The sequence below is a fragment of the Amphiura filiformis genome, chromosome 8 (assembly GCF_039555335.1).
Source record: "Amphiura filiformis chromosome 8, Afil_fr2py, whole genome shotgun sequence".
Classification (NCBI taxonomy): domain Eukaryota; kingdom Metazoa; phylum Echinodermata; class Ophiuroidea; order Amphilepidida; family Amphiuridae; genus Amphiura; species Amphiura filiformis.
Genome location: NC_092635.1, coordinates 39,952,038 through 39,969,478, shown reverse-complemented (window position 1 = coordinate 39,969,478; position 17,441 = coordinate 39,952,038). Strand labels below are relative to the sequence as shown.

The 17,441-nt window shown below is 35.9% G+C and overlaps 1 protein-coding gene across 1 annotated transcript in view; it reads right to left on the bottom strand.

Moving 5' to 3' along the window:
• Positions 1 to 17,441, bottom strand: part of LOC140159019 (AP-3 complex subunit beta-2-like) — a 61,103-nt gene that overhangs the window by 19,807 nt on the left and 23,855 nt on the right. The window contains 13 exon segments of the mRNA XM_072182340.1: positions 727 to 845; positions 1,137 to 1,323; positions 1,461 to 1,637; positions 2,446 to 2,555; positions 2,729 to 2,861; positions 3,658 to 3,847; positions 4,713 to 4,810; positions 5,537 to 5,719; positions 6,290 to 6,472; positions 8,103 to 8,169; positions 9,818 to 9,978; positions 10,778 to 10,873; positions 13,007 to 13,081. Of these exon segments, the coding sequence (XP_072038441.1) occupies positions 727 to 845; positions 1,137 to 1,323; positions 1,461 to 1,637; positions 2,446 to 2,555; positions 2,729 to 2,861; positions 3,658 to 3,847; positions 4,713 to 4,810; positions 5,537 to 5,719; positions 6,290 to 6,472; positions 8,103 to 8,169; positions 9,818 to 9,978; positions 10,778 to 10,873; positions 13,007 to 13,081 (1,779 nt within the window).

The window sequence follows — 17,441 nt, the reverse complement described above, 5'->3', positions numbered from 1 at the left end:
ATTAATTTTCAGTGAATTTGGCCTTCCATCCGTTTCCAATGACCAGTGTTGCATGTACAAGCTAATGCAAGTCGGAATCTTATGGCTAATGAAGTTGCAGCTAATCAAGTACAACACCACTATATTATTACAGACTCTGTGGTTATGTCACAGAAATAGATTACAGCTAGAGACCCCACCTTTCATCACACAAGATGGACATTTTTAGGGGATTTGTGTTTTGCTTGGGATGCATTTGGAACTACAGTACTCGACAGGGTCCTTCAGCTGTGTCTGACTGCTCTTTCTGATTATCGCAAAAAAATCAGAACCCCACTTCTGTGTTTACCCCGTAAACAGCGCCAAATCGGCAGACCGCTGGAGAACCTTGTCGAAACTATAGTCATTGCTATTCTGTGCCATTCATAGACTTGAAAAACATAATTTGAAATGCTTGGTGGTGCCCTGCCCTTATGAACAACAAAAATGTTAATTAATTTCAACATTTAATGCTTGATACTCAAGAAAAGAGAATTGTTTTTGATTATTACTGTATGCAATGATCTGAACACATTCTATTTTCCCCTCATGATTAACTGTGCCACAATCCACAGTGTATAAAGTGAAAGGATTCTTTTTCTATGGATTAAGTGGATAGAGAAAGATAGCTGCAAAGTACTACACAATCATACTGAATTAAAAAGACAGTGCCTGGAAATATACAAAACAAGAACACATAGTACTGACCTCAACCATTCTTACTGATGAATCTGGTGCCTCATCAGGAAAATCAGGAAGTTCTAAGTATCCAGTTGTTTTAGCATTGATCATGTGCGACAGAGAACCAAGCTGGAATTGATCTCGATCTGTAATGGCAGAGAAGTAGTATTATTAAGAAATATAGAAAGATAGAAAATTCATGATAGCACCATTGTCATGCTTGGTGAACAAAATAGTGTATCTACAGCATTTTTCAGTGGCGGTTTCAAAATTGAGCATGAGCATTACAGAGTATTGTTATGTCAATATGGGTGACTCCATTTGAAATCTACACCCCTCTGTGTAGGAGATTAAGGTCATGTTTTCCATAGGGGGTGTATGGATTTCAACTGGAATAGCCTAATGACAATGATGATGGATCAGATTATAAGTCTTACCTTTGAAGACTGACTCCAGCACAGGAGCTGGTTTGGTAGACAGGAATATTTTCTTAGCATGTTTACTCAGAGCACCAGCCTTTTCACCTGGGAAGATCATATGACGTAGGAAGCGAGCTCGGTCACGGATGTCATAGTTTTGGTCATATTTCGCCAGATTCAGCACATATTGGAATAAGAGTTTTGTCTGTGTAGAAAAAGGGGAAAGCTATTAGCATGATTCTGATTCGAAAGACCCCAATCCGGATATTGATAAAAATTTGAGGCCTGAAATATGCCCTTTTGGAAGTACCCCAATTGGTGACAACACTACACCATACCTACCTGCTTTGAGTTGGTAAGGTAAAGTTTAGCTCCTAGATTGAGAATCTGCAACTTGACAATGTCCTCTTCCGTGGTGAATTCCTTGGCCATCTTACGAAGTACATCAGGTGCTATCTTGGGAACACGGTCCGAGTACTCACCAATCAACCACAATATACTGGCTCTTGCCATTGGCACCTGTATGAAGATTATAAAAAATTAAATTGGTTACTACTAGTCTATTACAGCTTCTCCTTTTTGATTTTTCCCCATCTTCAGAGAGGACTACAAATCCAATTTGATTGAAAACCAGATACTGGAAATAAATTGTGCAACCTACTCTCTACAAACAACGGGCTATTCCAGCTGAAATCCATACACTCCCTATGGAAGACATGACCTTAATCTACCACACAATGGGGTGTACATTTCAAATGGAGCCACCCATTCAGGTAACCCCATTTTAAATTCATACTCCCTGTGTGGAAGATTAATGCCTTGTCTTCCATAGGGGTGTACTGAATATCTGGAGTAGCCCAATCCAGAACCAAATCAAGATCTATCAGGAATGTAATAAGTCGCATGACAAGTAGCAAATTAAGATTTTGTAGCAAATCCATTTCCAGTATCTAATTTAATAAATGAACCATACTGAAGGATGCATACTTGTCTATGTTTGGACAACATTCATGAAGTAAAGCAATGTTCACTGGTAACAGCTATATATAGTATGCTTGTCCAATGTCATACATACAGTGGTCTTAGCTTGTAACATTTTGGCTATTTTGACATTTTTAACCTACACTTTTCCTGACTATACTGATCAACTTTTAACATCCTGTGGTGATGTGTGTGACATGACTATGACCTGTGGATTGCAAGTCATGTCTATGACATAATGACCCAAAACAGGCAACACACATGTCATCCAAGTTTAACACACACCCACATTAATAATACACAAATATGTACCCCACACCCCACCCCACCCCACCCCCATACATACCGTGATGGCATCTGCAAGCTTAGCCATGTGTCTGATGATCTCTTTGTGTTCTGTAGGGTTCATCTGCAGCAATTTTTTAATAACCACAACACTCTCAGCCACAACAGCCTCTGTTAAAATAAAAAGAAGTACATTTCATAAACATTCAAAATGTGTGTATTGCTGAATCAATATGATAACATTACCAGTAGCAACTTAAAAAAGAAAATTCAAACCTGTTGGAAAGTGTATTTTCATTTATATGTTGTTTTCAAAGAGTTGTATCGATAAGAAAATAGCTTACCATCTCTGTTAGCCATGAGACCCATAAGTCCATTCATACATGTGTCAGTGACCTCTGATATATTGCTGGCACATCTACCTATGGCTTGAATGGTTGCGGCCACAAAATCTTTGTCAGAACTGGTCACATATGTCTGGCGGTTAAATAAAACATGAAAGACTGCTGTTAATCCAAATTCATAACCGACAAATTGAACACAATGTTTCTGCTGTGTCTGTCTGACCTACAGACACATTTTCAACATATAGATAAGTTCAACTTACAGGTACTACCAAAATGAAACCTAAAACAAAAGTACATTTGATGTTTCCAATCCTTCACTGTCAGGGAACTATGCAATTGTTACACTAACTTTTAGAGAAGAATGGTACTCTCTTCCCCATGGTTAGCGTACACACCGTAAACATGGAAGTGGGGTTCGGATTGGCTTATTCGATCATAACAACAGACCGGTAATCTGATTGGTCGTATACAGGTCAAAGCTTCTATTGGCGCAGAGCAGGGCTCCTAGAGGGAACACAAATCCTGGCCTATGTCGCTAATTAACAGTGTGCACCCATCGATCAGAGCAAAAGAAGTTCCATACTTCTCTGGAAGTGTTCATCGGAAGAAGAGGGATCAGAAAAAACTAAGAATGAAAAAACAACAACTAAGAATGAAAAATACAAACTTAATCCTGACATGAGCAAGCTGTCTGAGGGTAAACCCCAGTACCAAGTGACCTGACTGCATAATTTCTGATCATGAAACATGCTGATGTAATTTCCCATGATATATTGAATCCAGGTAGCATCTGGTTAATACTCATGGTATGCAGTATGGAGCAAAAGTTATAAAAAATGGGAAAAAAATTCTGCAAAAGTCTTATCAAGTATCTGGATTGCATTACCTGAATATGATTTCAAGTTGAAGCGTAACCGTTTTCTTACCTGTAATTCTCTCAATATGGTTGCGATGCTGGTCTCACTTGCAATGTTGGTTAGGATCTCCAGCTTCAAGATGCGAATATGAGTGGCATCGTTGGAACGCACAAAGAAACTCTTCAGGAATGGCTCAAACATGCCTCGTCGCTTGGCACTCATGGTGGCTACGTTGCTCAGTACCACTGTTTGAATCTCCCTGTAAGACGGAATGCAAATAATGATGTATAAGAGATGAGGGGCACAACTTGGGCATTTTAATCTCTTTCTATGAGTGATGTTTACAAAGGATATGAATGACACCACTGTTTGAATCTTCCTGCACGAAAGAATGCAAATAATGATGTATAAGAGATAAAGGGCATAACTTGGGCATTTTAGTCTCTTTCTACAAGTGATATTTACAAAGGATATGACAGTATCCCTTTAATACACAGGTTGAAGAGGGGAGGTCCATCCTCAAGTGAGTACAACAATGTTATTATTGATGATAAGGACATTAAGACTACAGCATAGTGTTTGTGGGTACAACTGTTTGTGATCTGAAAATATATTTGCAATTATTAACTTGAAACCAACTGAGTTAAAATTGTCCGGAATTCAATTATTTTTAAAATCATATCCAAGTTTGAGCAAGGCTTGAAAAAATAGGAGGCTAGAGAGAGAGAGACACACACACACCCAAATGCACCCCACACACAGATGCACACACACACCAGTTCTCTTGTAAATGCTGCCCCATGTGTACATGGGTGTGTATTCCAACTGGGGAGATTCAGACACCCATTCAAACTGGAGAGATTTTTTACACAAATCTATTTGACAGCAACCACCATACTGTGGAGGTTGATCAAATCAGAAAATGGCAGGTGGCATACCCCCCTCTATGGCTCAAAAACCCCATTTTTGAGGTTATCTCCAACTGTGGAGCTCCACGGTTGTTAGCAGACTCCACAGTTGGTATGTGGCAAAACACACACCTCCACAGTTTGATTGCGGTTACAAATGTACCGACACACAAACACTACACATTGTATAGGAATTAATTGTATCTTAGTTCTTACCTGTGACTCCTCAACAGGCGCACAAGAGGTTTGGCAATGAGGCCCACCTCATTGCGGGGTGCGACATGATGGTACAACTGGGCTACAGCCATTATGACCTGCAAAACATATTTATGGTGAATTAATTATACAAATCATCATCAACAATGTAAACACATATTGGTAATCTGCCAATTTTTACAGTGTTTGCTATGATTCACTGAATATGATACCCAGTATTCATGTACTTAATTGCTTGATCCTTTTGTTGTAAAATTATACTGCCTGCTTCAATCTGTATATATTCTCAATCTTCTAAAATTAATCCAGATGTATATACCGAGACAAATGAACTGTTGAATATATAAGTCCCCTTGTGTCATTCAAACCATTGTCATCTGTGATCCAATTAAAAGGGCACTCCGTGATCCACAGTATCATCCCCCCACTTTTCTAAAAAAAATTGAGATTTTTATACCGCTAGAAACCTCTGGCTACATGTTTATGTACAAAAAAATTCTTGCAGATTAATTCACAAATAATAAAAATACCATGAAATTAGAATTATGTTCTGGTACACCAAAATGAAATTACAATACATTGTCTATGGAGCATGGTAATACGCATAATCAATTAATCCTGCATAACTCGCAAACGCAAACTCAGAATCGACTGAAATTTTTGGTATAAGCTTTTTACGTGGATATCTACTGAAAAATTGGGTGCTATTTCTGGAAAATTGGCATACTGATGGGTTGCAAAATCAGCAAATAGTAGGTATGGCACATCGCCATACAAAAATTTTCTTCCCCATCCCCCACACTTGGGATAGTCTGATAACTTACCGCTGCATTTCTGCTCTGTAACAGAGGCTTTACACTCCTAAGAAGCAACCTGTGATCCTGGTCCATTACGTAGGGTTTGCGAGCTTCTTTTTCCTCATCTTCCTTGTTTTCTTCTTCCTCTTCCTCTTCCTCACTTTTCTCCTCTTCATAAAAAGGTTTTGCACCTTCTTCTTGGATATAATCCTAAATCAATAAACATGAAAATATTCAATAGCAGAGTTTCATTGGTTGATCATTTTATACACTACATCAAGGAGCATCTATAGTCTATACCTTCCTTGAGCCAGTAATATAGATATCGTTTTTATTGTATCTCTAAATGTTATAATGAGAAGTATATAAAAGTATATATTTTCAGAAAGGAAATGATGCACAGAATCCAACTAGCATAACAGATTCCTGCAAAAATTAACAGTTTTTGAGAAAATCTCAAAATAAGATTTTAATTTACTGACTTGAGGAAGGTATATAGACTATACACCCCAACACACACAGGACAACAACTAAGGATGTAAACCCACCTTATTGAGTTTTTACTATCCAATTGCGACAGACACACATGTTTAAGGGGGCTTTTCCCCACTTACCGTGGACATGGTTGAGTTTTCACTATCCATTTGCAAAATGACCCTACAGCGACAACTACAGTCAATGGCTATAATGCATTCTTTTTTTATTATTATAATTTACAAACAGTCCACCTGGCATGTTCGCAGTGCCTGTGCACATAATCACATATAATGTTCAACTTACAGCCTTGTTAGGATCAAGAAATTGTGTGCGTGCATATCTGGTCAGCATGTTGATGATGACCACCTGTCCCCATTCCTCTACATCGATGAGCAGATTACACAGCTTGCGGAAATTCTTGTGAATCAAATCAATACGATCTGGACACACCTCTTCAAATGCCATTACTACACTGCCTGCTACAAGCTGCAAAAAGAAAAAAATGTTTACCTATGAAGAACATATTTTTCATGACATTGCAGAGATTTTACAATGATCACTTTCTTTCACAATCAATACGTAACCCATTAGTGTCTGACCGATCAGGTCCCTATCTGAATTGGCCGATTGGCCGATCAATTCCCTCTTTGATCTGCCGATTCGATCACCGATCACCGATTACCAATTCCCCAATTGTAAACAATGGCTGCCATCGCCATGAGTAAATTTCACCTGTATGTTGAAAGGGTACTTGTGCATGCAAAGTATTACCATAATTATGTATGCTCTGAGCACAAAACTACACTCCCGTGCTCATTTACAATACTTAATTTGACCATGATTATTCTAAGTTCAATTTACCTTTTCCCCCTGATATCCGAGTCCGTCGAATCATTCGATCGCCCCATTTTAATATTGTGTTTACGTTCAAGTCAATATTGAGTTTTGCACACGGCCCGTAGCTGACACGCACGTGTGTAACCCGGAAGTGTTGAGTTTTGCACGCGGCCCGTAGCTGACACGCACGTGTGTAACCCGGAAGTGTTGAGTTTTGCACGCGGCCCGTAGCTCTCTCCAATCGGACACTGGCGCACGTGTGTAACCCGGAAGTATGCATGCGGGAAATTACCTGATTATCTCAGCTGCGTGCCTGAATCACGGTATGATTTTATATATGTTTATCGCCTACAAAGCTTGTTCTTTTGCTAAATTTCGCTTGATTTAAAGAAAGAAATATACCAATAAATGAATACTTGTTAAGCTTCAACAATTACTTTCATGATATTGGGTGATCGGTGCATTACATCGGCGGATGAAGGAAAAATCGGCCGATGCAGATCACTACCGATAAGCTAATAATCGGCCCGATTAGGAAGCTCCCGATCTGATCGGTCAGTCTCTATAACCCATATGTAATTCAAACATGGGAGCTGTGAATTCTGCTTTTATCAACTCTGAACTGATCATGTTAGCTTGTACATGATCAATCTGTGTTCCTGTGATATTTATGTGGAGCCCATTTTAAAGAAATTCTTAGTCTAATATGTGGATCCTAGGTTCCTCTACCAGAAGTAAGTTTGACTAAAATTCCTCTCCACAATACAATATGTGTATTTTATGAAAACAAAGGTAATGGATTAACCTTCGAGCTGCATCTATTGCTATGTCAAACGCCCATTACCTTGGGTGATGGAAGTTTGGTCAAACTGACTTCCGGTAGTGAAACCCAGGATCCACATATCGGACATGGTTGCTTAACAATATATGCTCTTTTAAAAGAGGATGTTTTGATATAAGAAAATAAAAAAGAAAACAAGAGTACATTTCCCATTAGCCTCCCCAAACTGCATCTGCCTTTAGCAGTGTTCCTGCTAAGTCCGAATGGTGCATAATTGGCACAGGACTAAGAATTGTGCAAAGCTTTCCCGGGAAAAAATAGCTTTTTAAGATTGTTGGCCCAAGCCTTAGGCTTACAATATCAATAAAATGGTTCAAATTGGCCCAACAACAAAAATCCTTAAGGAACACTGCCTGCCAGCTGGCATTCCAGTATCTGGCAAGCTTTAAGGCCAACTGTCTTTTGGGAATAAGTCCAACCAAATTGGAGGCAACTTACAGTAGTCTTATCACCAAGTAACTTCTCAATCACTTCAATCAACTGTTCTTTCTGCTCAGGGTCCAAGCTGTATAAGAATAACAAGATCAAATCATATTACTATGATATATCCAATCAAATGTGAATTCTAATTCTAATTTTTTTATTTTTTTTTTGCACTTTTTCATTTGACTCTTTATTCATATTTAATTTATCTGAAATTGAATTCATGAAAAATATAAATAGAAACAACTAAAGGGTTCACAAAAAATAACTCCCCCCTAAAATTTCAAAACATTTCTTTGCATAACTTGGCATGCATTTCGTTGATTTGCAAAATTTAAAAACCTGTGAATAAAGGAATCGGTTTTCTACCATCTCAATGTTTTTTCTTTTAAAAATATTTTTGCTTTGGCCAAAAATAATCACATTTTCCAAAAATAATGCTTTTAGAAAAAGTTGCACTTTTCAACATCCTCATTTATGTCAAAATTAGCTTCAACGAATCATTATTTTGCACTACACGATGGTCGCATGGGTGATTAAGGGATCAGAGACAGAAAAGTAAAGGAAAACAAAACAATTAAACATTGATATCGAGAAAGTTTTGTACATTACATGTATGGGATGTTGAAAAGTGCAATTTTTTTAAAGCATCATTTTTGAAAAATGTGATTATTTTTTACCAAAACAAAAGGATTTTGAGAAGGGATAACTTTGGTAGGGTAGCAAAAAGATGCCTTTATTCACAGATTTTTAAATTTTTCAAATCAACAAAATGAATGTCAAGTTATGCAAAGAAATGTTTTGTAACTACTAAATTGATTTTACCATTTTTGAAACACCGGCTCAAAAGCTTCTAGAAATACCCCGTACATGTCAATAAATCATTGTTTTAAATTGCAAGATGATTGCATGGGTGACTGGGTTATCGTATACATAAAAAGAAAAGAAAACAGAAACACCATTAAATCAATCAAAACATTGATATCGAGAATGTTTTTGTACATTACATGTATAGGATGTGGAAAAGTGCAACTTTTTCTGAAAGCATCATTATTGGAAAATGTGATTATTTTTGGCCAAAACAAACAGATATTTTTAAAAAGAACTTTGGGAGGATAGGAAAATAATTCCTTTATTCACAGGTTTTTAATTTTTTCAAATCAACGAAATGTATGTCAAGTTATGCAAAAAAATGTTTTGTAATTTTAAGGGGGGAGTTATTTTTTGTGAACCCTTTATTATGCTATTCCTTCCATTGATAATTTATAGCATTTTTCTGATCAATTGTGACATGATCAAGGGGAATGAATCGGATGTCGCTAACATTGTTTTTGAGATATTGGCAAAAACAATATTCAAATTCTTATGTTTTATATTGTTTTTAGCCATTGAATAATTGCTCATATCTCGGTAACCAGATGTCCGATTTTAATGGGGTTTGCATCAAAATGTATCATTCGTAAACATTAGTGACATGTGACTCATTCCCCTTGATCATGTCACAATTTATTCATGGCACTCTAACTCATCAGAACTTGTTTTATCATGATTGTAATTTTATTGTGTAAATATATATTGTTTGAAGTAATGCCTACTGGAACAGTTGGCAGGTTGCCCCATGTATTTTCAGGTGAAATGAAGGCGGAAATACAAATTCCTATTACAAAAATACTTATTTCAATAAGGGTCTTCTATTATGCAAAAGGTTCCTCATATACATTTCTACTTACCTGTAGAGTTTAGGGATAGCATGGGCAGCAGTCTTCCTGACATAGGGGGACATGTCGTTGACACTTTCCTTGATAGCTAACATCATAATGGGCACTATCATTGAGACACGGATACTGGACAGTACACGTAATGCTGATGCACGAATCAACTGGTTAGGATCCTAGAAGTGTAATCAAACAATACCATACATATCACTGATCAATTTGTCTGGATTTGTTATCAGTACTAATTTATACTTTTAATCTGAAAAAGCTAGATTTATATTGTGTAATTTCATCTGATCATTGCGCTTTTCAGAAAATGTCTACCATTTTGGCCAAAGACATACCTTATAAATTATTTAGCATCATTCAGGGATGCAGCTCTATACAGGTACGGAACCCTAATCAACCTATATAGAATAAATCATCGCAGCCAGGATCAGCTCCCTGAGTTTCGTACAAACTGGGACAATTAGCAATAAGTTCCTTGCCTTGTCCAGGGGAATATCAAGCTAGATCAATTTTTACCAGAACAGAATTCAGACACTGCAGGGGCTTGAACTCATACCACCAAACTCGTACTGTCACACACCAGAGTCTATCATCTAACCGCTTGCGCTAACTGGGTTACTAAATTAATATGATTTTACCAAATTAATGTAGATACTAGATAATACAGGTCAAGGGCTTTCAACAGGGCAGGGGTATAAAGACTTTTCTTAGCACTCATGTGTGCTGAAACTGTGTGCTGCTATGGGGAATCTGCAATATTTGCTTGTCATGCAAATATTCTGAATTGTTTTATCATAGGCCAAACTAAACTGTGTACACATGAGATAACTGCATTCAGGATCTTTTTGCTCTGTTAGCATATTAATCTGTAATAAAAAGAAGAAATATTATGTTCTATAAATGAGATTCAAGTTTCATCTCAAATTGGTTTGACCATTATCATCGTTGGACATACCAAGTACTTACCTTAAGCCCTTTCTGGAATGTACTGATAGAGAGTAATGCTAAATCCTGCTGCTCTTCTGCATATCTTACCAAATACACATAGACTAGCTTCTTAATCTGTAGAGATAATATATAGATACAAGAAAATACAAGAGTTATTTAGACCATACGCATACACAGTTGCACATCTAGTCAACTTCATAAGTTCATCTTGGAGATGTTAGGTAAATTACAGTGTAGCATGTTGGACGAATCGTTTTTACAATTATATATGATTCCTGAATTAATTGTCATCATAAACTATGCACTGTTTATATTATTGATATAATGATATATTCATGATTATATTTGGATTATTCATAATCCATGAAGGCTAGAATCAGACATAACAATGTTCTACTATAGATACAATTTACTAAATTCCCTATAGTTTTTCCCACAAACATTTACAAGTTATATTCAACATAGTTGAAATTCTGTTGCAATAATGCCTTCATTTTTCTTATACATGTCAATATTTCAATGTATTCTGTCGGTCCGTGCCACGTCACTTCCGGTTGATGATGCGACTCACGGTCGAGTGAAAACATTCGATTTTTGTTGATGATTTCTGTCATTGGTGTTATGTAAATTTCGATCGCAAATAGTCAGTGGAATCAAACAACCGTTTCTAAGTCTTCAGAGTGGAAGAAACTTACTTGATTTATCGTTTATATACTGACAGACTTAAAATTAAATTCAATGGTCGAGTGTCGTTTTCTCCGAAATTGAGGGTCACTCCAGCAACATCGCTATGTAGCCTCCTTCACAGCCGGTTTCTGTTGTTCACAACAAACCGTGAGCCACATGCAGTTTGGGCCCGAGACTAGAGATAGCCCGGATGTCCGACCGACAGAATAAAGATTTGTGTCATACATATGTATACATGTAGGTATCTCTAACTGCCCTATGGATGTGTTCCCCCGCGTGTTCCCATGCTCTTTGTCATCGTCATCGCTGGGATTACCAAACCACTGAGATGGAAACGAGATTTTTGCCTAATTTTGTAGCTAAGTTTATATGTCTTTGTGGAAACACAAACCAACTGTCACCTTATTTTCCAAATGGACTGATAAGACCTTGCATCTTATAATGTCAGTGTTACGAGGTTCTATCAGTACAATATTTCAGACGACTGCTGAATTAATGTTATTATAATTTAGTCCTATGCAAAAACATCTAAAAAGAATGAAACCTTTCAACTGTGTGTTGAGTGTTGTTACTATCATGACTGTAGCACTAGAGGAAGGCAGATATTGCAAAATTTTCAAGATAAGTGTTTTTTTTTGTCCTCATGAGTTTCACATTTCACTTTTTCGAGAAAAAGGTTTTGTTATTGCAGCCACGTTATGAGAGTTCTATGTCATGCCCTAGATGTAGATTGCTCTATATCAAAGAAATTGGATTTACTGCCAGTGTAAATCAAGTCAATACACAGACTTACATGTAGGTCAAATGTAACAGCCAACTTGAATACTATAAATTTATCAAGCGCAAGTTAACTTGAACATCCACTTCACACATACATGCATCAGTTCTTAATAACCAAGTGTCATTATACAATACTGAAAGATATGATACTAAATCTAAAGGAATGACATGCATCGGGGAAATATGTATTTTGCATTAAAAATCTCATGGTGTCGAGTAAACCAGTCAACAACTTGACGATGTTATGAACCTGGAGTTCATTACGCATTTTTATGCTCGTTGAGAACCCATGAAAGGTAATATTCTTAAGGCAGGAAATAATAATATGTATGGCATTAAGGGGGTACTACACCCCTGCCCAATTGTGTGCCTATTTTTGCATTTTTCTCAAAAATTATAGAGCATTGGTGACAAGTAAGATATGTATATTATAGGGGCAAGGACTACAACTGCTACACTGGAAATTTTATTTCAGCACAGACAACAGTTGTGGAGTTACAGTCAAAAATGAGGGAAACCCAATATTTGATCAATAAATCAATAACTACTTGCCTTGAGTTTCTGAATTTTCAGTGCAGTAGTTGCAGTCCTTGCCCCTATAATATACATATCTTACTTGTCACCAAATGCGCTATAATTTTTGAGAAAACGCAAAAAAATAAGCAAAAAATTGGCTAGGGGTGTAGTACCCCCTTAATGGCAACAGGGAATGATTTCCCGCAAACTCCCCTGGCCTGCAAGCTAGTTCATCTTTAATATTGGCGTTGTGATATAACCTACCTCGATGTTCTTTGAGACGACATTCTTGACTACAGCTGCAAATAAGTCGGATGCGTCTTTGCCTTTGGCGACCATCTAGAAAAGGAGGAGAGAGATGGAAAACAAAATACTTGAATTAGAAAACAACAAAATACTCGAATTAGAAAACACTTCCTTTAAATACAATTTGTATGTTTGCCACAAGCATATATTGTAAATTATATAACGATACAATTTTCACTAAAGTTGAAATAAATTTATACCAATTTTGTATTTTTTATTATAAATAAACCTGTAGACCTGCAAAATTAAAATGCTTGTAAAAAAATTAACTGCTTTAATACAGTATGTGCTAATCAATATAAAGAGAATAGAGTGAACAAAATTGAGATGTCAGAAAAAAAAAGTAAAATGAAAAGTAACAATGTGTGATCCTAAGGTGTCAATGTTGCTTTACACACATTGTATAAGATCAATGTGGTTAGATAATCGGGTCACCCAAGGGCTTGAGGCACACTGATGAACTAGTAGTAGGTTTACATCTTAATGCTTTACTTACATCTTATTTTGCATTGCGGTTTCTGAAACATACATGCAAAGTACGTACAGGGTGTCACAATGACAGTGGGCCCCTATCAGGGTTGTTACTAGTTTAGGTTGATATTAGTATTTTGGAAAATGTTCATATTTCTAGCATAAAATAGTACTTTTTTAGGTTCTAGACCAAATATTTAAATATTTTGAGAGAAGAAATTTCATTTTTGTTGGCCCAATGGCCTATGTAAATTTGCCTCTTTTTATCTATGTGTGACAGCCAGTGAGTTACAATGTACATACATTAGCAAATCCAAGTACCATAAAGACAGTTTATGCAATTTGGGTTTTAACCCAAATGGATGGACCACTCATGGGAAACAGTATACTACATGTAGTCATCTCGATAATTGCATTTTAATTAATTAATACAGTTTGAGGATATCAAAGCTTAGCTTGCGGATTATGAGAATGCTTATTCATTAACATAATTCATGGGCATTAATGTTTCCATTGAGATGAAGTCATGAACTTAATATTTAGTAGGGGTAAATCTGAATAACAGAAAACATATTCTGGACTGAAGTTCTTTATTTACTTCCAATATTGATGTGAGTTTCAAATTGTATCAATATAATGACCAATGGCAGTGCAGAATATCAGTATGGTATTTGTGAATGTTCTCAATCATCTCTGTACTCGCATAATAATCCAAAGTGCTAGTATAACCAATACATGTACCCGTCCCGTAGTGACGTAGTCAATGGTGAGATTAAGCAGGAGACAGATGAGCAATGTAGGAGCCAATTTGGTTCAGGCCTGTCAACCAGCCTGAACCAGGAGGCTCTTTTTGGCAGAAAAGTGTTTCCTGGCTAAGCTGTTGATCTCCATAACATGCACCCATGATTTAAACACCCTGAAATGATTATAGTAAGGTACCAATTTGGAACTAATATTTCATTTTATGAATGAATTAAGTATCTGTTTTGATTCTAGATAAATAAAATTATATGGTTCACATGTTCCACTTTTGGTAACAAAAAATATTTGACTTGTCCTTTGAGGTTTGTATGGTTTGTATGAAAAAAAAAATTGGCATGGAAAATGAAATTTGGCACTTTGCTCAAACATTGATCATTTTTCAGAAATCTGCCAAGACTGACATGCTAGTTAGCCCCTGGGGGAGTTAGCTCCTTGCATCATTTACTTTCTGCAAATATATATCTTTATTTAAAGATACAATACAAAACAATGTCTAAAATTTCCTATTTAGAATGATCTTGTGTGCCCCTTTAAACAGGTTCTTAAGGGCTGGGGTATGAACGTTTGGACAGTATTTATTTTGGGACATCAGAGCACATCAGACATATCGAATTGCATTCTGAATACGAAGAATGTCATTCTGATATCAAATAATTTTGATTTTTGAAATTCGCAATTTAATACACATTTTATGGCAAATCATTAAAATTGATATTTTTGATATTTAACAGTACTTGAAGTAAACTTTATAAATCTGATGATTTATACTTAAAGTGTATGTAGGTGGGATGAAAAGCCGACGATCAATTGAAAATTTTGACCTTTTCGTATTGAAGATATGGATTTTTTCCCCAAAACACCAAAAAAAATAGGTCTTTTTGGGAAAAAAATCTATATCTTCAATATGAAAGGTCAAAATTTTCAATTGACCGTCGGCTTTTCCTCCCTGCTACATACACTTTAAGAATATATCATTAGATTTATATGATTTACTTCGAGGACTGTTATATATCAAAAATTATAAAAATATCAAATTTTTATAATTTGTCATAAAATTTGTATTATATTGTGATTTTCAAAAAATGAAAATTATTTGATATCAGAAAGACATGCTTCGTATTCAGAATGCAATTCGATAGGTCTGAGGTGCTCTCATGTCCTACAAAAAATACTGTCGAAACGCAATAAACGCTCATTTTAGATCCCTTAAATAACATGGATTTATGTACAATGTTGCAAATTGCTCACATAAGTCGACATGATTAAATAAATGAGCTGACATTTTGCCGTCCTTTGGCTGGTGAAATAACCTTGCTCTAGAGTGATTACTCTTGGCATGCCATAGAAAATCCACAGACCAGTGCTTTGTAAAGCCTGCAGGATACATTTTCATCCCAACTGCATCATTCTATACAGTACTAGCACCAATTAAAGAAAGGTAGTCTCATATTACAAATCTGCACCTGATATATTACAACTCATCACACACAAGAATAGAGATATCAAGATTGTACCTGCCGAGTGGTAAATTACATATCGGGATTGCATCTCCAGGCAGGCAAATGTGTGCTCCATATGTTTGCCATTTGCACAGATTTTAATTGCTCTTTTAATGCATGGTTTGCTTGAAAATGAGGACGAGAATTTCCATGTTTCTTTGAACATAGAGAATTGTCAAGATTTCAATATTTATACAAGTTGCACTTCTTTCAGCAATATGTGATATTTTTATCAATCAAATTGATCTGAATGCAAATGATGATAATATACAAAACCAATCAGTTTTGATGAGATGCCTGTTCCAACTTCCAATATATTGCAGCAAATAATTTTGAACTCATTTTGTGTTGACTGTTTTTTTTTTAAATCTTAGTTACATGTTTTGTATAGGAACATTTTGGAAACTGAAACTATTATTATAAATACAAAAATAGTAGAAAATTGAGAAATAATCTAGTTTTGAGAATGCTATACGGTTTGCATTATTTGCAGCACAATTCACATATTTTGGCTCCAAATGCCTTTTTTGACATTTGGAGAAAGATCTAATTTTTTTTTTTAATTAATTTTTTTTTTTTGCCATTTTAATTTTTTCACAGATTTTGATCGTCCCTTGACCAAGAGCCTAGTGCTGCAATAATTTGTGGTGGATTATGATCAAGTACTCTATCGGTTATGCATATTATATATCTAACATACAATACAGCACAGATCAATTAATTAGCACAAGAAGATGAATGGGGGCCATAGAACCACTTGCAATGGCAAGCCGGATAGATGTGTGGTCAATATTTGAACAGATGCAGTCAATATTATTAGGCATCAAAACCTGCTATTTTGACCATGTTGACAATGGTTTTGCATGTATTACATACATACATACATGTGTAAAAATTATGTGCACATCTGCCTTGAACCAATTATATTCACCTGCATGCATGTGCAATGATGGGCCTGTGATATTTAACTGAATGTTTTCACTTTAGTTACAATGTATCGGTAGCAAAATTTAAAATTAATCCAAAATAATTAAAATAAAACATTTTAATGTTTTAAAACAGCGACATTTCTAGTTTAATATTTAAAAATGTTAAACTAGAAACGTCACTGTTTTTGATTGTTTGGGTATTTTATCACCACAACTAAACATAACTAAATGACTGGTGTGGTTGAAGAATAAATCAGCTATCACAAACTTTTTGAATTTTGACAATTGACCATACTGTTCTTGAAATATAAGGATTTTACGAAAGTCCCTCATTTCCAAATCTTTCCACGGATTCAAATATCAATCGATGATCTGTATTCGGAGTGCTAATCACTGCACATCATCAGTGCATGAGGCATCATTTTAAATAGATATTTGACTCCCGGGATTTGACTCCATGGAAAGGATTGAAAATGAAGTAGTTTAGTAAAATTCTTGTATTTCAAAAACGGAGTGGTTAGTAATTGTCAAAATTTAAAATGTTAAAGTACCCAAAAATATCACTTTCCAATGATTCAGTTCTTTCAGGGACACCCTGTAGCTACATGTATGACTCTGTTGTTCAATGTTCAGGCTTAACTGAACCAGGGGACAATTTACCTGTAATATTACAGTCAATGGCTGTAATATTATCAAGATGCCTTACCGTACAGTAATAGTAATGATCAGATG